This window comes from Heteronotia binoei, chromosome 4, assembly GCF_032191835.1.
Source record: "Heteronotia binoei isolate CCM8104 ecotype False Entrance Well chromosome 4, APGP_CSIRO_Hbin_v1, whole genome shotgun sequence".
Taxonomy (NCBI): domain Eukaryota; kingdom Metazoa; phylum Chordata; class Lepidosauria; order Squamata; family Gekkonidae; genus Heteronotia; species Heteronotia binoei.
The window spans coordinates 164265659-164290268 of record NC_083226.1 but is presented as its reverse complement, the minus strand read 5'-3'; the positions used below and the strand labels follow the sequence as shown (position 1 = coordinate 164290268).

The 24610-nt window shown below is 43.6% G+C and overlaps 1 protein-coding gene across 1 annotated transcript in view; it reads left to right on the top strand.

Moving 5' to 3' along the window:
• Positions 1–24610, top strand: part of DCC (DCC netrin 1 receptor) — a gene marked incomplete at its 5' end in the record, with an annotated part of 1016990 nt that overhangs the window by 836455 nt on the left and 155925 nt on the right. The window contains 3 exons of the mRNA XM_060236603.1: positions 1154–1249; positions 14623–14861; positions 23770–23908. Coding sequence (XP_060092586.1) covers positions 1154–1249; positions 14623–14861; positions 23770–23908 — 474 coding nt within the window. The remainder of the gene's footprint in view (positions 1–1153; positions 1250–14622; positions 14862–23769; positions 23909–24610) is intronic.

Here is a 24610-nt window from a genome sequence, read left to right as displayed (position 1 = left end):
AAAAGCCCTGAGTGAAACAATGGTGATCTCAGGGGGTGTGGCCTGATATGCAGATGAGTTCCTGTTGGACTTTTTCTACAAAAAAAGGGCCCTGCATGCCCCACATATAGCTTGTCTATTGGAGGACTGGAAATGAACAATAGATTAGGTGGCTGCTCATTTCCAGTCTTCCAGTAGACATACTATGTCTCGGACATGTATATGTGTGTCTGTTTCTGAGACGTCCAATTACTGATTCCAATTTTGACACTTTGGGGAACTTACTGGACTTTAGAGACATTTTGCACAAGCACTTTATCGGATTGCATTGCATCGCATCACATTCAAGTTTACATTGGAACAAATCTTGAAACAGTTTCTAATATTGTATTTCTATCTTAAATGAATTTGTTATAAGCTGATATAATTGCTGGTATTGGTCATTTATTCATGGTCTAATTTTAGTTACTCAGTAGCCCTTTCTGTGCATCGCTTTGTTGTTTACTGTGTTTATTATTGTGGCGGCTGGAGATCTCCTGAGTTTACAACTGATTTCCAGGCAACAGAAATCTGTTCGCCTGGAGAAAAGGGGTGCTTTGGAAAGTGGACTCTATTGTACCCTATTGAAGTCCCTCCCTTCTCCAACCCCCATCCCACCCCCGGCCCATGCCCAAAATCTCCAGAGATTTCCAAACCCAGATCTGGCAACCCTAGTTGCTTGTAGTTAATGTATTCTCTTTGAGAGCCAGTTTGGTGTAGTGGTTAAGTGCGCAGACTCTTATCTGGGAAAACCATGTTTGATTCCCCATCCCTCCACTTGCAGCTGCTGGAATGGCCTTGGGTCAGCCATAGCTCTTGTAGGAGTTGTCCTCGAAAGGGCAGCTGCCGTAAGAGCTCTCTTAGCCCCACTTGCCTCACAGGGTTGTTGGGGGGGGAGGTAAAGGAGATTGTAACCGCTCTGAGATTCAGAGTATAGGGTGGGATATAAATCCAATATCATCTTCTTCTTTCATGGGAATTGATTGGGGGCATGGCAGCCATATATATATATATACACACACTCTGTGTGTGTGTGTGTATAATTGTCCTTGATCTTGCGCATGTGGAGAGGATTGTTACCAAAATCTGCTTCAAAACACTAACTCCAGTGGTATTCTGTTTGCTTTCTCTACAGAACCGAGTTCCCACTATGTCATCTCTTTGAAAGCTTTTAACAATGCTGGGGAAGGAGTCCCTCTCTACGAGAGTGCCACCACCAGATCACTGACAGGTGAGTTGAACTGGCTGACCTGATCTATTGACCCATGTTTCTGCCATACTGCTGAATGGGTTTGGAAACCAATAAACATGGAAAGCAAGTGAAGCCATTCTTAAAAAAAAAAAACTGGAGGGACTTCATGGATGAGTACTTTGCTGCAAGAGCATATAGTGATGGTCACAAGCCTAGACATCTTTGAGAGAGGATTAGACAGACTCGTGGAGTAGAGGTTTATTGGGAGCTATTTGCCATGGTGATTAAAGGCAACGTCCACATTTAGAGGCATCCAGCCTCTGAATATCAGTGCCAGGAGGAAACATTAGGGGAAGGCCTCAGATTCTATGTCCTTTTGTTAGACCTACAAAGGAACTGATTGGCTACTGTGTGAGAGAAGATGCTGGACCACTGGTCTGATCCAGCAAGGCTCTTCTTATGTTCATATGCACTGAGTTCAAACTTATTTGGGGAGAGCCAGTTTGGTGTAGTGGTTAAATGTGTGGACTCTCATCTGGGAGAACTGGATTTGATTGAAGTGCAGTGCGTGGACAGACTGTCTCGAGGGTCAGTCATAATCGTGTCAGTGCTGTTCTGGAAAGAGCAGTTTCGGTCAGAGCTCTCAGTCCACTGGGGGGGGGGGGTGGGGGGGGGGTGTCTGTTGTAGGGGAAAGGGCGGAAAAGGTGATTGTTAGCTGCTCTGAGACTTGGTGGGGTTTGAGTAGTGGGCAGGGCAGGGTATAAATCCAATCTCTTCTGCAGAGGGACTACAAGGACTGGCTCTGACATCAATCATTTGATTACCTGCCCCTTGATTTTAAATCAAGTTCATTGAAAAATATTGCATCTCAGGATATATGATGTTAGGTCTTTTTAGTTTAGTTTATTACAGTCTCAAGGCCAGAATACAGTGTAAACATAATTTAGAAAAGTAAAAGCAAACATAGTATACAGAACTAGTGATCTAAATTTTAAGAACTTTTAAAATGCAAATCCTGCAGTCTAAGAATCAATGCACAAAACTCGGCAAGATGTTAGGTCTATAATGGATGGTCTACATATTTAAATCATGTAGCTTGCAGTCATCAAAGGGTTAAGATACATTTTGGTGAGCTCAGGGCCGGCCCTAGCCTTTCTGGCGTGCTAGGCAGCAGAGCTCTGCCCCCGCCCCAGTCACTGGGCCTGCTGCCTATTCGCGAGTAGCCCCACGGCTGCCACCTACTCATGAGTAGGTATGGTCTACTCACAAGTAGGCAGCAGCCGCAGAGATACGCTAGAAGGGCTAGGGCCAGCCCTGAGGGAAAGAAAAATGCAGCAGCGGTGGTGATGGAGGGGGCGGGCGGGCAGGGAGGGAAGGGAAGGAAAAGTGCGGTGGCAGCAGAGGGGAGAGAGGCAGGCAGGCAAACTGGCATTTGTCATGGGTGGGGGGGAGCCCAATTTGGCGCCCCCTTCTTCCTGGTGCCCTAGGCAAGCACCTAGTTTGCCTAGTGGGTGAACCGGCCCTGGGTGAGCTCCTCCTGTGAGAAGGGACCCTGAAGAGATGGGTCTGTAGCCAGACCATACAAGTGGTTGCTTAGGGTTAGGGATGGGCACAAACCTCATTGTTGCAGTTTGGTTTAGTTCGTTGTTTGCGGCTGAACCATGAATTGATACAAACGGGCAGGCTGGTTCACAAAAATTAGTAGGGAGTAGAAAGCAGGGGTTTAGTCATTTAAACCCCTGCTTTCTGCTCCCCACCACTTAGCTGTTCTTTGTGAAGAGCAGAAAGCAGGGGTTTAAATAGCTAAACCCCTGCTTTCTGCTCCCTGTTGCTTTCTACTCTTCACAAACTGCCTTAAAATTATGGAAGTTTGTGGCAGCTATTCAGTTCACAAACTTTGGTTTGCAAACCACACACCAGCCAAAATCCATCACAAATTTACATCCATGACCTGGTTCATACCCATTCCTACTTAGGGTAGCACAATGAAGAGAATATTCAAGCACAGCTGGAGCTCACTCAGTCCCCAAAGCCAAACCCCTGCTTTCTGCTCTTCATACCACCGCCAACTGGGTCGACACCATACTCCTAGGGCAATGAGGTCAGGCCGATGGTGGGATTCTAGCAGGAGCTCCTTTTCATAGTAGGCCACACCCCCCACATGTAACCAATCCTCCAAGAGCTTACAAAAAAGAGCCTTGTAAGCTCTTGAAGGTTTGGCTACATGAGGGGGATGTGGCCTAATATGCAAAAGAGTGCTAGAATTCCACGCCGGGCATCAGATCAGCTTGGGCCCAGTTGGCAGTGAAGTAGGAGGAAGCAATTTGTGCCTCTTGCCCCTGCCCAGGAACCAAGCTGTGCACCCACCCAATGTGATTCCACTTTGCAGATGCTTTGAAAGTGACCCATCATGCAGAAGCAGTTTGCACGGTTGTCTGGTGACATATAAATCAGCCTCCCGGTGCACAACGCTGACCAGTACAGTCGGGATATTTTACTTCAGCCATGACAACCAATGCCTATAAATTAGACTCAGTGCTAAAATAAGACAACTGTGCTTTTCTCTGGATTTAACTAGAAAGGCCAGTGAGGGAGCAAAATGAAATCATTACACCTCTCAGAAATGTATTACATTTTCCCTACTGACAGTAAACTACACACGGGCTTATGACAATGCTCTCAAGCAGTATTACTTTTCCAAATGCCAGATCTGAGCATAATTTGAATGTCTAAAGGCCACATTAGAGGAATTCTAATACCGTCAGCATCCTGGGAAAATAACCAGAACATATCAAGCAGACAGATGGAAATCTTCCTCATGCCACTGTGGCCACACAGGAGAAAGTCATTTAAAAAGTATGATGGGAGTTAAGGTTTTATTATGACAATTATAATTTATTACAAGAAGCATTTTCAGGTAGATGCTGAGCTGATCTAATTTAGTCCACCTTCCAATGATGTCAGGGGCATGCGGCATATGCAAATGAGTTGTGCTAATATTGTGCTAACGAGCCCCAGCACCTCTTTTTCTATGAAAGGACCCTGCCCCCCCCCCCACCACCACTATATAACCATCTATCCTTCTCCCACTCACTTCCTCATTTTCCAATCCTCCCAGCGCTCAATAGGGTTGTCAGGTCTGATAATTGCACTGGCAAGGAGGGATATTCCAGCAGTGGGGGCAGAGTGCCATGACATGCTGACATCGCACCAAAGTAGTGTTATCACATCAGTGACACTCTGCTTGTTGGGCAAAACTCTGTGGTAAAATTGCCCTGAAACCATGGAACTTTACCCAAAAACTAGAGCATTGCCATGCAACATCACCAACGTGATAATGTCACTTCTGTGTGATGTTAGCATATTGTATTTGGGAGCAGGAATTTGCCTGCTGGCCAGCTGACCAACAGCAGGCAACAGCCCCCAAAAAACCCAGGGGATCCCCACCCCCAAGTGAGGTATGGCATCCCTAGTGATTACCCATCCTTCCGGGCAGGGCTCTTTTTGTAGCAGGAACTACATTACTTATTAGGCCGCACCCCCCTGATGTAGCCAATCCTCCAAGAGCTTACAGGGTTCTTCTTACAGGGCCTATTGTAAGCTTTTGGAGGATTGGCTACATCAGGGGGGTGCGGCCCAATATGCAAAAGAGTTCCTGCTACAGAAAAAAGCCCTGCTTCCTGACCAGTGTTGGGCAGTGCATGCCTCTAGGAAAGTGGGTGGTGAGAAGGCTCACAACAAGCAGATGGCAGTATCAGAGTTGAGTGGATGAAAAGCAGTGTCTGTGGGACCCAGCAGAAAACCTTGGCCTTAGCAGCTGGCCCATCTCAAGATATGTTGACACTGACCTTGCACTCCACTATGATTTTATGGCTTTGCCACTGAGAATGGCCATCACCATCCACACCTCTTCCCATACATCATAACCTATACACTGTGTACAATCAGAGCCTTTTTTCTTAGCAGGAATGCACAGGAAGACAGTTCCAGCTGACTTGGTGTCAGAGGATGTGGCTAATACGCAAATGATTCCTGCTGGGCTTTTTCTACAAAAAAAACCCTATGTGAAACAATGGTGATGTCAGGGGGTGTGGCTTAATATGCAAATGAGTCTCTGCTAGGTTTTTGTACAACAAAAGCCCTATGTACAATGATACTAGATGCTTGTAGCCGCCACCACCTCCTGTGGCAGTGAATTCCACATGTTAATCACCCTTTGGGTGAAGAAGTGCTTCCTTTTATCCATTTTAACCCGACTGCTCAGCAATTTCATTGAGTTCTTGTATTGTGAGAAAGGGAGAAAAGTGCTTCTGTTGTGTGGTTTGTTGTACTGACTACTGCTCTCGATTCTGATCAAGATCTTTGTGGGGATGGTGTTTTGAAGTGATTCGTTTTAATGTCATTTTGATTGTTGTTTCAATGTTGTAAGCAGCCCTGAGCCCGCTTGCAGGACAGGGTGGGGTATAAATTGAAAAAAAAAATTAAATTAAAATGAAAGTCTCAGCTCCAACTCCTGGCATCTCTGGTTTAAAATATCTCGAGTAGCTGACCTCTCTTCAAATACTTGGAAAGCTGCAGCTTCTGCCAACTGGAGTAGGTAATACATGGTTAGGTGAACCAGTGGGGTCATTCCTGAAAAAGGCCGCCCCTTGCAGAGCTTGGAAGGCAATTCTAATTGATGTCCTTGAGCAAGATCCCCTTTGCAGGTGGCAAGAGCTTTGCACTGCATGCAAAAGAGCAAGGCGGCATTATAGATTCATTTGTATATTCATAGCGTTAGGCAATTATGCATTAGAACATCGTGTTCTTATTATTAGAACATGAAGAGGGTCCTGGGAAGGACAGTGTTGCTTCGCTGCACTACAAGCCCTAATACCGGCAATGCCAAAATGAGACATAAAACAAAGATGCAAATACAAAGAGAAAGAAAGGGCAGTAATGCCCCTCTAATCCCAACGAAATAACTGGGCTCAGAAAACGGTAACTTTGCTTCCGATCGCAATGTCAGACAGCTATCGCAGCGAAAAGGGTAGAAGCGTGAGAAGTGTCCTCGGGTTGCCAGGTCTGTGTTGGAAAATTTGGGGGGTGGAGCCAGGAGAGGGTGGGATTTGGGGCGGGGGAGGAGCCTTAGCATGGTACAAGGCCATAGAGTCGCCCGCCATGTCGAGAATTTTCTCTGAGGAAGGAAGGTGAAGTCACGGGAAGTAAAAGGAAGTGACTGTAGATCAGGACTTCTTTTGTAGCGAAAGCCCAGCATGAACTCATTCGCATACTAGGCCACCCCCCCGACACCACCATCATCTCACCCCTTGCACAATGCAGGTAATCCACACACACACAGTGACCCCTGCTCCATGCCCAGAAGATGGCCAAAGAAACCAAACAAACCCCTCTGCAGGATCCCTGGCCAAACTGGCCTGGAGAAGGATTGCCTCCTGACCCCAAAGTGGTGAGCAGCACTCCCATGGGTGTGTAAGCAGGGGCCATGAGAACTAAGCACTGGTGCAACCCTTCCTGCCCTCCTACTGGTGATCTGCCTAAGTTCACAGGATCAGCATTGCTGTCAGACGTCCATCTAGCCTCTGTTTAAAAACCTCCAATGAAGAAGAGCCCACCACCTCCCAAGAAAGCCTGCTTAACTATGGAACCACTCTGTCAGGAAGTTCTTCCTAATGTTTAACCAAAAACTCTTTTGATTTCATTTCAACCTGGTGGTTCTAGTCTAGGGTTGCCAAGTCCAATTAAAGAAAAATCTGGGGACTTTGGGGGTGGAGCCAGGAGACTTTGGGGGTGGAGCCAGGAGACATTGGGGGTGGAGCCAAGAACAAGGATGTGACAAGCATAATTGAACTCCAAGGGAGTTCTTGCCATCACATTTAAAGAGACAGCACACCTTTTAAAATGCCTTTCTTCCATAGGAAATAATTAAGGATAGGGGCACCATATTTTGGGGCTCATAGAATTGGACCCTCTGGTCCAATCGTTTTGAAACTTGGGGGGTGTTTTGGGGAGAGGCACTAGATGCTATACTAAAAATTTGGTGCCTCTACCTCAAAAAATAGCCCCCCCAGAGCCCCCAATACCCATGGATCAATTTCCTTTTATTCCCTATGGGAATCGTTCTCCATAGGGAATAATAGAGTGCCTAGTAGACATTTCCCTCCCCGCCCCACGCTTTCTAAAGGGGGGGAGGGCCTCCAAACTAGGGAATCCCCTGCCCCCTCCCTCTCACACACACACACTTACCAGATCTTCCTCCGGACAACTCTACTTCCTGTGAAAACGAAAGCAAAAGAAAGGGAGGGACTGTTCTCAGAAGCCCTTTCTCCTTCCTGCTTCCTGCCCAGCCTTAAAGGGGCAGACATTTTGCAAACGGCTCAGGAGCTCTACAACATGAAGCCTAAAGGTATGTTCTCCCCCCCCTCCACCCCCCACCCCCGCTTCCAGAGTTTTGAAGAGCGGGAGATGAGGCTGCGAACCCAGAAGTCTCCCGCCAGAGCGGGAGGTTTGGGAAGCCTATTCTAGTCTGACCTTCTGGGGCAACATAAAACAACTCCATACCATCCTCTATATGACAGCCTTTCAAGTACTTGAAGATGGTGATCCTATCACCTCTCAGTCGTCTCCTCTCCAGACTAAACATACCCAGATCCTTCAGCCTTTTCCTTGTAAGAATTGACCTCCAGACCCCTCACCATCTTGGTGCCCTCCTCTGGACATGCTCCAGCTTGACTTTATCCTTCTTAAACTGTGGTGCCCAGAAATGAACAATTCAAAGGGCATTGTGCCAAAACAGTGGGGGAAAGTGCATGGATCAGATTTTTTTTTTTTACACTCAGGGGGTCTAAGGTTCCATTCCTGATATAGGGTTGCCAGCTCTGGGTTTGGAAATACCTGGAGGTGTAGGGGGTGGAGCCTGAAGAGGTTTGGGGAGGAGAGAGACGTCAATGAGAAATAGTACCATTATTTAGTAGGCTTATATTCCGCCCTTCCCCATAATGGGCTCAGGGTGGATCACAACATAAATTGGACAATAAAAACCCACAATTCAGATTTAAAACAATACAATAATGCTCGTTTATGTTTATGTTTAATTTGATTTATACCCACCCTCCCCGCCAAGGCAGGCTCAAAACCAAAACAGTAGAACAATAAAACGAAACAAGGTGCATCACCGGTGGAAAGGGCACATTTCACAAAATACAACAGTTTTTGGCCCAAAAAGAAGTGATGGTGTTAATAATCAGATTCAGTACCGCAACAAGGCTGTAAAACATGATGTCACAACAAGGGAGGCCGACTGATGGAATAGTTGGTGGAATAGGACACCGTTGCCCCAACCAAAAGCCTGGTGGAACAGCTCCATCTTAGTGGCCCTATGAAATGGCAGTACCTCAGGTACCATAGAGTATAATGCCAAAGCAGCCATTTTCTCCAGGTGAACTCACCTCTGTCACCTGGAGATCAGTTGTAATAGCACATCTCCAGCCACCACCTGGAGGTTGGCAACCCTGCCCTGATATTCCCAGTTAAATCATTTTTTTTTCAAGTATTGGGAAAGACTTTTTTTGCTGTCTGAGAGCCCAGAGAGCGGCTTGCTAATAATGCCACTCTAAGTACACCAGTGGTCTGGTTCAGCATAAGGCAGTTTCAGATGTTAAACAACATGATGGGTTTCTCCCAGCAGAAACAAGCATTAAAGGGGAAAGTGTGTGCTATCCCTTCCACTGTAATAATGCAGTTACTTAATGACAGATGCCTATACATCAGCATTAGCAAAATGGCAAAATTCTGGGGAAGAAAATTGGCAGGGTATTTAGGGGTTCTCGTTTCCTGGTCCCGACAGATAAGATTATCGAAATACCTCTGTTTTGCTGTTCAGCGATGCGATGTTTCAGCAACTGAATTATCTTGATTGAATCTAAGTGCTAATATTGCTAGACTGCCTTTCTTTTTCAATATCCCATACATAGCAAGCTTTCGTCTATCTAAGATGTCACCAGGGAGAAAAGGATGTAACAGAAAGATGCAAAAGTGTTTTATGTCTTTAATGCATAACATATGTTACCTTTCAGCTAAAGCTATGTAAACTAGTAATATTGCAGCTATATATATATATATATATATATATATATATATATATATATATATATATATATATATATATATTATATATTTTCCCCCTGTTCACTTTTTGGGCAAAACTCTTTCCAATTTCTTTTTCTTCCAGTTTTGCAGTGGAAACTGAAACCTCAAAGCACAAATGAGTCATATTCTCCATTATTAGGCAATGCTGTTGTAGAACATCTCTGGAACGTCAAGCGCAAAGGAAAAAAAACGATCATGTTCTGTCTCATTTTTTTTGCATCAAAATATCTTAGGGAAGAGCACAATGATTAAATGAATAGCAACCTACTTCCCCTTTCCCAAAGAGCTTATGCCAGTGTGCAGAGTGGCATATTTTTGGCATGAATTAAAAAAAAAGAAAAAATTGGGTTGGGGGGTTGCATTTGGTCATACAGGTTTCAGTAAGGAGCAGGGCTTCTTTTTTGTAGCAGGAACTCTTTTGCATATTTGACCACACACCCCTGATGTAGCCAGTCCTCCTGGAGCTTACAGCAAGCCCTGTACTAAGAGCCCTGTAAGCTCTTGGAGGATTGGCTACATCAGGGGGGTGTAGCCTGATATGCAAAGGAGTTCCTGCTACAAAAAAAAAAAAACCACTCTGGTAATGAGCAAGATCGTTGAACTTCCTAACATTTTTCTGTTATTTGTGTTCACAAGTATGAGGGTTAGGGATGCCAGCTTCCAGAAGGGATCTAGGAATTCCCCCCAGCATTACAGCTCATCTCCAGACTAAAAAGATCAGTACCCTTGGAGAAAATGGATGCTTTACAGGGTGGACTGTATGCCATTGGAGAAAATGGATGCTTTACAGGATAGACTGTATGCCATTGGAGAAAATGGATGCTTTACAGGGTGGACTGTATGCCATTGGAGAAAATGGATGCTTTACAGGGTGGACTGTATGCCATTGGAGAAAATGGATGCTTTACAGTGTGGGCTGTATGCCATTGGAGAAAATGGATGCTTTACAGGGTGGACTGTATGCCATTGGAGAAAATGGATGCTTTACAGGGTAGACTGTATGCCATTGGAGAAAATGGATGCTTTACAGGGTGGACTGTATGCCATTGGAGAAAATGGATGCTTTACAGGGTAGACTGTATGCCATTGGAGAAAATGGATGCTTTACCGGGTGGACTGTATGGCATTGGAGAAAATGGATGCTTTACAAGGTGGACTGTATGCCATTGGAGAAAATGGATGCTTTACAGGGTGCACTGTATGCCATTGGAGAAAATGGATGCTTTACAGGGTGCACTGTATGCCATTGGAGAAAATGGATGCTTTACAGGGTAGACAGTATGCCATTGGAGAAAATGGATGCTTTACAGGGTGGACTGTATACCATTGGAGAAAATGGATGCTTTACAGTGTGGGCTGTATGCCATTGGAGAAAATGGATGCTTTACAGGGTGGACTGTATGCCATTGGAGAAAATGGATGCTTTACAAGGTGGACTGTATGCCACTGGAGAAAATGGATGCTTTACAGGGTGGACTGTATGCCATTGGAGAAAATGGATTCTTTGGAGGGCAGACTCTATGGCATTCTACTCCACTGAGGTCCCTATGCTCCTTAGGTTCCATTTCCAAATTTCCAGGTCTTTCCCAACCTGGATCTGGCAATCCTGCCCCCCATCCCCTGCTTGTGACCAGGGTGGGACCTGCCAATGTTAATAGAGAGGTCAGGTGCTTTACTAACTATGCAGTGGAGTAGAAGCTTTAAATAAACTACGTCCCACCCCAAATTACAACTCTGCCTACATCTTAATTCTAACTTTATATATGTATGTGGCTGGGCCCAGACTGGCATTTTGAGCCAGTACACGAACAGGATGCAGGTGGACCAAAAAAGTGTGATCAAATGTGTGCGTTCTCCTCCCGTCCCCCTCCTGCCCCTGGGCCATCCCACTCACACTGCAAAAAGCTACCACTTTGGAAGTGGTAGCTTTTTGCAGTGCGAGTGCGATGGTCCTCGGATGGGTTGGGGGCATCGGCAGATGGGCGGCAGATGTGCATGTTTGGTTATGCTTTTTTGGTCTGGTCCCATCCCATCCATGTGCTGGCTCAAAATGCCAGTCTGAACTCAGCTTGCTTTGCTTTTTCAATGAGGAAGGTTTTGTTTTCCCAAACCGCTCAGTGGTTGATTAGAAAATGCACAAAACCAAATTGATTTTTTAAAAAAGTGTTTAAAATTATATACACAAGAGAGCATATGGATCAGAGTAATTCTCAGCCAGGAATTTTTTATTTGTTTATTCTACAACATATTATATCACTATTTCATTTACTTCTCTCAAATAAAAGTCAATATGCTGCATCACATTTTCCACCTCCCCTCCTCCCTTTCAAGACTTCCCCAGTGTTACTTACAATATAAAAGCAATAAAGGTAATTTAACATTTTAAAAAAAACTGTTTAAAAAGAAAAAAGGAACCTATATTTTTTATGGTTATTACCTCATTCAATTAATGATCCAATATATTACTAAATTAAGTCATATTATCTATCTTATTAAAATCTTTTAAGAAAGAACAAAATATTTTCTCATACTCTCATTTTAACTATCATTCTTGTCTCAGTAAATTAAAAATAGCTAATAAACAAGTTATCCATTATCAAATATCACCAAGTGTCCTTTCACTCTCCAATGTTCTTCCACATAGTTCATTAAACTTTCGCCATACATCTGATTATTTGTTTTCGACACTTTTTTGGTGTCATACACCATCTATACAACATTTTGTAACAATGTTCTTTTATGTTATTACATGTCGATATTTTCATAGAGTTCTTCCACAAATATTCCCATTGTTCCATCTGAATTTCCTTGTTTATATTAATTGCCCCCTTTATCATTTGAGATTTTACCACTTCTTCCTCTGTAGACCATTTCAGTAACAGTTTATATACTCTTGAGATCAATTTTACGTCCTCACCAAACAGCATTTTCTCCATTTCTGTTTGTTCTTATCTTATTCCTTCATTCCTAATATCCTGCTTCAGCAGACTTTTAATTTGTAACCATTGAAACCAATTAAATTTATAATCCAATTCTTCCACTGATTTTAATTCTGCTTTGCCTCCTTGTATTTTTAGCAATTGTTTATATGGTAACCATTTCTCTTCCTCAATATCCAAATATAACTTTATTACTTCCGTTGGCACAATCCACAGCGGTTTCCTCTCATCTCCATATTTTTGGTATTTCAACCAAGTTTTAAGCAAACTACTTCTTACATAATGATGTGAGAAAAAACCATCCATTTTACTTTTCCCATAGCACAAATATGCATGCCAACCAAAAACCTTTCCATAGCCTTCTAATTCCTCAGCCAGGAAATTTTGCAGGTATTGATTCTTTGATTCTTGTAGGATGACACCAGACCCAATTAAGCCCCCAACTGCATGGTGAAGGTTTGGAATTCACTGTCACAAAGATTTAGCATATCCTGTAACTAGGGTTGCCAACTCCCGCTTGGGAAACACCTGGAAATTTGGGGGTGGAGCCTGGGGATGGACCTAATTGAGGAATAATGCCATAGAGTCTGCCCTCCAGAGCAACCATTTTCTCTAGGGGGACTTATCTTATTTATTTATTTATTTATCCTATGATTTGTATCCCGCTCTTGTATCTTCTGTCTCCTGGAGATCAGTTATAATTCCAGAAGATCTCCAGCCCCCACTTGAAGTTGGTGATCTTGTACCACCTTGTCAAAAAAGCCACACACAAAACGCACACACAATACAGGGTCCTAGCAAAAATATCAAAACAGTGGGAGGGCTTCTAGTGTCCTGGCCCCACTGATAGACCTGATGGTGCCTGGTTTTTTTGGCCACTGTGTGACACATAGTGTTGGACTGGATGGGCCATTGGCCTGTTCCAACATGGCTTCTCTTATTTTCTTAACTGGATAAACACTTTCAATATTCAGAGTATGGTCCGACATTCCAGATGCCTAAGAGCTAGCAAATTGGGTGCCAGGAGAATGGCTTTGAGGAAGCAAGTTCTGTAATGAGAGTGCCACTACAGAAAAGGCCTAGTGTTGGACCCCACACACTCATTCCACTTAATTGTGGCATTTTCCTCCAAAACAAGGAGCCTTCTCTTGACCCAGTGAACTCCTCTGCTTATGCAAGAACCTCTTGTATCTGGGGACGATTCCTTGTGCCAGACTAGTAGAATGGGTGCAGGATGATCCAACCATTATTCTCTGGCAATCATCCACCTCACCTCTGAAAGCTGGCTTCTCAGTTTATTTCATCTCTGGACAGGCAGAGGGGCAGGCAGGTGAACAAATGGATGGATGGACAGACAGACAGACAGGCAAACAGATGAACAGAGAAAAGACAGGTGGACAGACAGAGAGAGAGACAGGTGGACAGATGAACAGAGAGAAGACAGGTGGACAGACAGAGAGAGAGACAGGCAGACAGACAGATAGATGATAGATAGATAGATAGATAGATAGATAGATAGATAGATAGATAGATAGATAGATAGATAGATAGATAGATAGATAGATAGATAGATAGATAGATAGACAGAGACAGATAGACAGAGAGGCAGGCAGGCAAAAAGATGGGCGGACGGATGGACAGACAGACAGACAGGTGGACAAATGAAAATAATCATAATGATGCTTTTCAACACACATAGAAGTGAGAACGAAACCAGGCAAATAGTTTTTGCTTGTCCCTATACCTAGTTGAATAAGCCCATTCTATTTTTTTTTTCTTTCAACAATATTTAAACAGATGGTGCTCTTTCAAGCAATGTTGAGAGGTTTCAGGAGAGTGAGGGGAACAAAGCAAGTAACTCCTACACATGCCGGAGTGCTATGCTTACAAAACACAGCATTCAGAATAACAATTATTTTTGGTACTTCGTCAGGGTTTCTTTGTAAATCTACCATTCATTTATTTGAGTATAAAGACACAGGAGTCTTTCTGATGACAAACTAAACCTTGAAACTTCACTGGGAGAAAAGAAAGCAAAAACCACATATTTATAATGCATTTAAGCATTTAAAGAAACATATTGTTTAGTTTGAAGACAGTAGTGTGACTTAATAATTGTTCGTGTTTTGTTTTTTTTTCAATTAACGGTTCTCTCTTTTTGTTCTTCCTGTATTCTCCCCCCATCATCATTGTTTTGCCATACATTTAACCCATTGTGATGTGTTATCTCCCTGGCGGCTGTTACAATCTCTCCCCTCCCCCACACACAAATCTTTATTTTCATTTGTGGAATTCTTGTTTTTTGGTGGCTTTTTGTGACCCAGATCCCATTGACCCATTAGAAGTTGATTTTTATCCTTTGCTTGATGATTTCCCTACCTCAGTCCCAGATATCTCCACCCCCATGCTCCCACCAGTAGGTGTCCAGGCCGTCGCATTAACCCATGATGCCGTGAGGGTCAGCTGGGCGGACAACTCTGTCCCAAAGAATCAGAAGATGACCGAAGTTCGGTTCTACACGGTCCGATGGAGAACCAGCTATTTCACAAGTGCTAAATACAAGGTGGGTTTTGCAAGGATTTCTAAACAAGCTCCTCTTTCGCAGAGTGGTAAAGCCACAGTATTGCAGTCCTAAGCTCTGCTCTCGACCTGAGTTCGATCCTGGTGGAAGCTGGATTTCAGGTAGCCAGCTCAAGGTTGACTCAGCCTTCCATCCTTCCGAGGTCGGTAAAATGAGTACCCAGCTTGCTGGGGGGAAATTGTAGATGACTGGGGAAGGCAATGGCAAATCACCCTGTAAAAAGTCTGCCGTGAAAACGTTGTGAAAGCAACGTCACTCCAGAGTTGGAAGCGACTGGTGCTTGCACAGGGGACTACCTTTACCATTTTTATGACCTAACAGAGGCCTCTCACTCCTTATCATGAACAGGGCTGCATGAAAAGCATGGAAATTCATACCGTTACACCAGCAGATAGTCTGAGAACATCTGGTATTGCGTCACTGCCTTATCTCAGCAGGAGTGTAGACCTGGTCAGGAATCTGAATAGGAGACAGGCTAACCAAACTCCAGGCCTAAAGTTCTCCTGTAATTACAACTGATCTCCAGACTTCAGAGATCATTTGCCCTGGAGGAAGTGATAGCTTCATAGGGCAGACTCTATGATATAACATAGAGCTAGATAGACAGACTCTATGATATATCATAGAGAAATCCTGGAGATTTGAGGACAATGCTTGGGAATGGATTTCAGTTCCTCCTAGACTCAATAATATATCATAGAGGAACTGAAATCTGTTCCCAGGCACTGTCCTCAAATCTCCATGATTTCTCTATGATATATCATAGAGTCTGCCTATCTATCTCTATGATAGATCATAGAGTCTAGGAGGAACTGAAATCCGTTCCCAGGCACTGAAATCTCCAGGATTTCTCTATGATATATCATAGAGTCTGCCTATTTATCTCTATGATATATCATAGAGTCTAGGAGGAACTGAAATCCATTCCCAGGCACTGTCCTAAATCTCCAGGAGTTAACAACCCTAATAGGAGACCATTGCGGGATCCCCATGTAAGAGCAGGATAACGGTATAATAATTAATGTCATGATATCTTTTGTAGCTCTTTATTTAGATTTTTGTACCCCACATTTATTCATGTTATTTTTAGTCCACCATTCTCACTGTACCCCACATTTATTCATGTTATTTTTAGTCCACCATTCTCACTGAAATGCCAAGGCAGATTAGACAGTGTAAGTCAGTGCAATTAATGGGAACCCAGAGTGCGTTACGCCATTTTTTCCTCCTCCATTTTATCTTCCCGACAATCACCCTGTCAGGTGGGTTGGGTTGAGAGAGAGTAAGTGGCCCAAGCTTCTGTGGAAGAAAGGGGATTTTCTCCCAACTGAGGAGAAAAACAAGGTACGAGAGAGAGAGATGCTTATACTGGTTCACCCCACCTCTAATGCAGTTAGTTACGCCAGACTAGATTGCGAATATGCTCACCCAGTAGGAAACGAGGGGTGCGAATCAAAGATAGCAGGGGGCTTCATCTCTCATTAGCGCAGCCTGAACTAAATATTAAATAAGTGCAGCAAAAAAAAAAAAAAATAGCCCAGCATGTGGGAAAACAATATAGCTAATACATATGAGCAACACAAAAAATACCTCCATTAACATCGTATCAGAGGAACAGCTGTGCTGAATCAGTCCAGTGGTCTATCTAGCCCAGCATCCTGCTTCCTCCAGTGACCAGTCAGATGCCACAGGGAAGCCCTCAACCATAGCCCATTGACAACAGTCCTTGCCTGCTGGCTTCCCCCCGCATCTGAGAGCCAGTTTGGTGTAGTGGTTAAGTGTTCTTATCTGGGAGCACCGGGTTTGATTCCCCACTCCTCCACTTGCAGCTGCTGGAATGGCCTTGGGTCAGCCATAGCTCTTGTAGGAGTTGTCCTTGAAAGGGCAGCTTCTGTGAGAGCTCTCTCAGCCCCACCTACCTCACAGGGTGTCTATTGTGGGGGAAGGAAAGGTAAAGGAGATTGTGACTGCTCTGAGACTCTGACATTCAGGGTATAGAGTGGGATAAAATCCAGTATCTTCTTCTACTGTCATGGGCACCGGAGGTCCCATCCGTTATGCTTGCACTTTGGAAGATATCCCAGTGCATTGGTCTGTTGCGGAAAGCTCTGGTATTTGAATGGGCTGTGACGTTTCGTTCCCAGCATTGATTGAATTTGACCATTGTTTTTGCCATGCCATTCCTCTATATCTGCGCTTACAAAATCCATCCAGAAACGCAACAGATTAGCAACATGCACACACAGCTGGTACCTTGACCTTGATGGCCCAAGTTAAACTGATCCTATTGTCAGGTTCTTTGCAGCACTCATCCATTTCTCCTCTTTGGTGTAAATCAAATTAGGCTTTATTTATGAATGATATGCATGTATACAGCAAAGACGGACTTTGCTGAACTGACTGGCATGGGTCAGTTCATACCTTTATAGATTACAACAAACCGTTAATTACACAGTGCTCCAGGTGCACAAATTCTGGCAAGTTTAACATTCAAACACAGAAACCTCTGCAATTCCCCCCACCTCCCAGTTCACAGTCTTTTTCCAAAGCAAAAGTTGGAAGCTCCAGATGGAGAGATAAGAGGTGGCCTTCCCATCTTTCAGAAGAATGCATGTTGCCAGCTGGGGTAGAATAGTTATTTATACACTGTTACAAAAGTGCAAGAAAAGATAATGCAAAGCAAGTACAGGCATGATAATAAAATAAATAAAAGCACCCTACACCAGGTGTCAAACATGTGGACCAGGGGCCAAATCAGGCCCCTGGAGGGCTTCCATCTGGCCCCTGAACCATTGGCTGTCGTCTGCTTCCTTCTCCCTCTCTCTTGATTCTTTCTGCATCACAGCTTGCTTTCCCAGGCTTGCTCAATCACACAGGAGTTGCAGAGTTACAGAGACAATTTTCTGCATTGGCTCAGGCTCCTCTCTTGGAGAGGAAGGGGGGAGGAATAGCTTGCTTTGCCAGGCTCTCCCGGTTGCACAGCCGAGCTACTGTGCCAAGCCTCCTTTCCTTCTACTGGCTGAGACTCCCCCTCCTCTCCTGGTCCCCTGGGGAAGGAAGGAAAGAGCCAGAGCTTCCTTTGCCCAGTTCCCTGGATCACACAGGAGAGATATACTCTGTCAAATTTACTGAAATAGAATAGAATTAGTTTGAAGTATGGAATGGATTACTGCCAAATGACTAGATATATAAATGTATATAATGGATTACTTTAAAGAAGGATGCCGGCAAAGAGGCTACTGAGGCAGTATGTAGAGTAAAGAGAGGTCAAAATAATGGTGAAAAGGATATGCGGTTGTACATTAGGGTTTTGTTATGTATGGAAACTGCATTCTCCATCCTAATTTTTTTGTTTGTTTGTCTTGTTTGTTGATGTATTTTTTTTCTTTTTATTTGACAAAATAAAAAAAGACTATTTTTTTTTTAAAAAGACCAATGAGTGCTAACGTTTTGAGCATGTTTTATTTTTAAGTATTTAAAACTTTTAAATTGTGTTTGTCTGTGTCTTTTATAAAGTTTATATCTCCGCTACCTGGCATTACATTTTATGACACAGATGGCCTGGCCCGACGAGGTCACATTTATGTCAGATCCGGCCCCCATAACAAATGAGTTTGACACCCCTGCTCTACACAAGTATGGCAAGACACAGTTCTTGACATTTGTCAGATCTTGGAAGCTAAGCAGTCGGCCCTGACAACTATTTGGATGGGAGACCTCCAAGGAAGTCAGGCAATTCAAGCAATGGCAAACCATCTCTGTTTCTCCCTTGTCCGGAAAACCCTACGAAGTCACCATACACCGGCTGCTACTTGACTGTGCTTTCCTCCACCGCTCCACACAGCTGGTCGGCAGTGTTTTCTCCTCAGGTTCTGAAGGTCTTTGTGCCACGTTTCATCTTCTATATGGGACTCCTGCTTCCCAAACCACACACCCCAGAAACACTCTTACGCCCTTTTCCCCTTGCAACTCTCCTTTTCCAGAGCTTTTAAGTTAGCATTAACTTTGTTTGATCCTGTTTGTAGAGAAACTCCAAAGGGTGGCGTGAAAAGCTAGAGCCGGTTGCCCGGATTCACCTCAGTGATGTTTTCCTCAAAGTGTATGTGGGGACCATTGAAATGCTAATGCTTTGTATCAAAGGAAGAAACAAATAGTTCAAATCAAAGAACTTTCCCTTCCGTAACAAGCAAAAGGGGCCTCTTATGTTTGTCCAAATCCGCTTTTGTTTTGATCATCTTCTACGTATTTATTTTCTTTGTTTATGAAATCCTACAGTTTCCCCCTCTGCCATCCCATCAATATGGCTAGGACTTGTTTTTGTTCCAGACAGATATAATCTCCCAACAGAACTGATGCCTTTCTGAGTCACTTCGTGGTTTATGCATTTACTCAATCAGTTTATCGTATTTTAATGTCAAATTTCAAAGCGTTTTACAGATCTCAGACAGTACAAATTATGATGGAACCAACAAAGAACTCAAAAAGAAAAATAAAGAAGGAAAACAACATTAACCTTGCAATCCAGATCTAACTATTACACTCCTCGCATGCCATTTGTCTAAGCAGCTGTGGGCAGTATAAATGGATCTTATTTAATTTATCCTCATAACAGCTCCAAGAGCATCCTCAGGCAGTGTGTTTCGTTTAGTTCATTCACAGCCTAAGCCAGCATTTAAAACAGTCAAATCCTACAAAATTAAAACTGAATGACCATAAAATCATAAATACATAAAACACTGTTATAAAACTACAAATATAACAGAACATGGCAGTTACAGCAAACAGATTGCTAAAGGTGTTTAGCCATTTCCTGACTGAATTATTGGAGGTTTTTTTTTTTTCTTATTCTCGAGGCAAGCCAGCCAAATTTTGCTAATTTGTATGTATCCTCGGGGTTCCTGTCATCAAAAATATTCCTAAGGAGTTGCAGTTTTTGACTACTGGTAAAAGGTATTGTCAGACCCAGAGTCAAGGAAAAGACAAGTAGAGTTCGAGATCTGTATTTCAGCTTCGTGGGCATATACACGCATTGTCAGAACTGACAAGCCTGCCAGTTCCTCCAACTTATAAACCTTTGCTCTGACCGTTATAATTCAAGCCAAAGCACACCAAGCTAAAGCGGGGATTTTGCACGGGATTTCTACTAAACTCTCATCACCACAGGTGTCGTTATCAGTTCCTGGGTCGCATCTTCTCCTGTTCACAGCCTTGGTTACATAGCAACTAGCCAGCTCCCAGACATACCATCCTCCCTTCAGATAAGCAGCAAGCAGCAACTACATCAAAGCAGCATAGCTAGCACAAGCACAGTATTGTACGGCTAGATACAAATGGCAAGAGGCACAAGATGGAGTGACTCTTGACAGGAATGGCCGTGGAAAATGGAAGGTAGGTTAGGGTTTGTAGAATCTTTCGGGCTCAAGTGCCGTGTTCTACTGGAGAAAGTTTTTCTTCCAGACGTTTCGTTCTCAGCTGCGAAGAACATCCTCAGTGGCGTTGCAGCCGGAGCAGGCTGCAACGCCACTGAGGATGTTCTCCGCAGCTGAGAACGAAATGTCTGGAAGAAAAACTTTCTCCAGTAGAACACGGCACTTGAGCCTGAAAGATTCTACAAACCCTAATGATGTTACCAGCCATGAAAACCTGAAATCTTTGAAGGTAGGTTAGGTTAGAGAAAGTGGCTGACGCAAAGCCATCCAGTGATCTTCATGGCTGAGTAGGGATTTGAATTCAAATCTCCCCAGTCCTAGGATGGCACTCGTACCACTAAATGATGCCAGGTCTCTGATCTGAAATGGCAGTCATAGAATAGAATCATAGAGCTGGAAGGGTCCAAACAGTCCATCTAATCCAATCCCATGCTGTCATAGAATTACAGAGTTGGAAGGGACTTCCAGGGTCATGTAGTCCAACCCTCAGCACAATGTAGGAACTTCACAAATACCTCCTCCTACACCTCCTTCATTCCCTCCTTCTCGTGACTGCCTGGGTTCACAGAATCAGCATTTTGCCCCCCCCTCAAAAAACTTGTAGATCCGATCCTGTAAGGCTGAGAGAGCTCTTCATAGAATCATAGAGTTGGACGGGACCTCTAGGATCATCTAGTCGAACCCCCTGCACAATGCAGGAAACTCACAAACACCTCCCCCCTAAATTCATTGCTGTCAGATGGCCATCATGCCTCTGTTTAAAAACCTCCAAGGAAGGAGAGCCCACCACCTCCCAAGGAAGCCTGTTCCACAGAGGAATCACTCTAACAGTCAGGAAGTTCTTCCTAATGTTGAGCCGGAAACTCTTTTGATTTAATTTCAATCCATTGGTTCTGGTCCTACCTTCCGGGGCCCCAGAAAATAATTCCACACCATCCTCTATATGACAGTCCTTCAAGTACTTGAAGATGGTGATCATATCACCTCTCAGCCGTCTCCTCTCCAGGCTTAACATCCCCAGCTCCTTCAACCTTTCCTCATAGGACTTGGTCTCCAGAACCTTCACCATCTTTGTCGCCCTCCTCTGGACTCGTTCTAGCTTGTCTATAACCTTCTTAAAATGTGGTGCCCAAAACTGAACACAATACTCCAGATGAGGTCTTACCAGAGTAGAGTAAAGCGATACCTTCACTTCACGTGATCTGGACACTACTGTTGATACAGCCCAAAATTGCATTTGCCTTTTTAGCCACTACATCACACTATTGACTCATGTTCAGCGTATGATCCACTAAGACCTCTAGATCCTTTTCGCATATACTTCTGCTAAGACAAGTCTCCCCCATCCTATAACCATGCATTGGATTTTTCCTACCTAAATGCAGAACTTTACATTTATCCCCGTTAAAATTCATTTTATTGATTTTAGCCCAGTTTTCCATCCTGTCAAGATCATCCTGTATCCTGTTTCTGTCTTCGTCTGTGTTTGCAACCCCTCCCAATATAGTATCATCTGCAAATTTAATAAGCATTCCCTCTATTTCTTTATCCAAATCATTGATAAAGATGTTGAAGAAAACAGGTCCCAGGACAGATCCTTGAAGGACTCCACTTGTCACTCCTCTCCAAGAGGATGAGGAACCATTCACAAGCACTCTTTGGGTGTGATTTGTCAACCAGTTACAGATCCACCTAACAATAACAGGATCCAAACCACATTTTACCAACTTGTCAACAAGGATAGTATGTGGAACCTTATCAAAAGCCTTACTAAAATCAAGATAAACGATGTCTTACAGCAGCTGCCCTTTAAAGGACAACTTCTACGAGAGCTACGGCTGACCCAAGGCCATTCCAGCAGCTGCAAGTGGAGGAGTGGGGAATCAAACCTGGTTCTCCCAGATAAGAGAGGGAGATGGAGATTTCACTAGCGGTCGCCCAGCTTTTCACACTTACATTTAGATCCAGTCAAACTAGCAACTTGTTTTTGTAAAGAGATCAGCGATCATCTCTATTTCCATTTTTACTATTTCATGGGAGTGAGCAGAGATTACAAGGAGTATCCAGAGGCCTAACGCGGCTTGGCATTTCCTTAGATGGAGTCAGCAATTCTAGAATCCTCTAAATCTTGAGAAGTACGAAAATTCCACCTGTGTCACTTCTTCACTGCTGTTTTCCTCCTGGCTCCGCTTCTCATCGTGTGCTTGGAGATAAGAATCTCACTGTGGTAAAGCACAGTGATACAAGCTTAAACAAAAGGTAGATGTTCAAGGGTAAAACTGCTTACCTCACAAGGATGTTGTGAGGGTGGAATGGAGGAAAGGAACCCTTGGGTATGAACCCAGGGCCCAAAAGGCTAAAGACCCTTTATGTATTATGGCCATTGGCCAGCTAGATTAAAATCTGGTGAGCATGACCCCATGATATACCGTTTACTTTCCATGTTTTATATACTGTGTTCATAAATTTGTTAAAAGCTTATTTTTGTAAGCCACTTTGAGTCCCCAGTGGGGAGATAAGAGAGCTAAAAGCATACAAAATTAACTAAATAAGATATGAGTCCCTTGTTGTGAAGATAGGATAAAAACACAAGAAATAAAAACTGCATGCTAATAAGTTAGCATGGTTACAGTGTCGGACTAAGATCTAGAAGACCCAAGTTTGAATCTGCACTCTTCCATGGAATCTTGATGAGTGACCTTGGGCCAATCACTGGCTTGGATCCAACCCCAATTTCTGTGTGTATGTGTGTGGGGGGGATGATTTTCACCAGTCTGATCTTCCCACTCCAATCCTCCCCAAGCTATTCCTTGGGGGAACCCCATTCACCAGGAGCAATATTTCAGGTTGTTTTTGGGGCTGCAGCAGGAGGAGGAGATTATATTTATACCCCACCTACACTTAGAGCAGTTTACAATCTCCTTCCCTTCCTCTCTCCACAACAGACACCCTGTGAGGTAAGTGGGGCTGAGAGAGCTCTTCGAGAACTGCCCTTGAGAGAACAGCCCTTGTGACTGACTCAAAGTCACATCAGCAGCTGCTTGTGGAGGAGTGGGAAATCAAACCCAGTTTTCCCAGATTAAAGTTTATGCTGTTAACCATTACACCAAACTGGGAGAGAGGAACTGGTGGAAATTGCCTCTCATGGAAATCTAGGCAGGAAAATTGCCGCTCATGGAAATCTAGGCAGGATCCAAGCCACTCTCTCTTAGCCTAACCTTCTTTGCAGTGTGGTATTTGTGGGGATAAAACAGAGGGAAAGAAGAATGTCGTAAGCTTCTTGAAATTCCCATTGGGGAGAAAAGTGGGGTGTAAATATGTACATTAAAAAGATAACCCTAGCCTAAAGGTATACACTGTAGGCAAAGCTGACATCCGATTATTTTCAGATTTTCTTTCTAGCATAATTCTAGCAATATTATATATGTTTTTAAAGTTTTGTTCTCTCCCCTCCTTTATAGTCAGCAGATACAACAGCCTTGAGCCACACAGTATCCAGTCTGAAGCCAAATACAATGTATGAATTTTCCGTCATGGTAACGAAAGGTCGAAGGTCAAGCACATGGAGTATGACTGCTCATGCCACTACCTACGAAGCAGGTATGTCTCTATTTGCTTCGCTGCTGAGATTTTAAAATGCCGTATTTTTAAAAGGTGCCAGTTTACATTGCTAGTGTAGATTATACTTTAATTTTTGTCACATTGTGCTGTATGGCATAGACTCTTTAAAATAATAATAAAAAATTAACTCCTTCCCCCACCAGCGGGTGGCAAAACAAAGCAAAGTCAGCCATTTCATTCTGCGTCTCTTGAAATGGCTCGAAGCCAGGTTGCCTCACTTTAATGAACAGAATATTTACAATACCAGGCAGCCAAAGTGCCATGAACTTCAAAGACTTTCCTCGCTAATGATGAGGTATAGATGCCATTCATTTTTCAAAGGAGAATGAGATCAGATGAAAACATGGGCAGTGATCCTCTGTTAATATTAGAACCAGAGTTTTGTAGTCAGCATTTATGTATTAATTTATCAAGGTCTCAAGGAATCTGATTACATTTAAAACCTGATGTATGAAGGGAAAGTGTGCTTTGATATCATATTACTCTTCTCGGTCATACTACTGTTCTGCGTGGTAATCTATTAATGAGGACAAAGGAAGTTGTAGTCTCCAGTTTCTATTATGTGATTTCCCCAGAGGTTTAATTTTTTAAAAAATGCTGAAAGTATTGGCTATCATCCAAATTCCAGTCCTGTGGACTGAATGATGCTGAATATTCTTTTTGAGGCTATTTCTTCCCAAG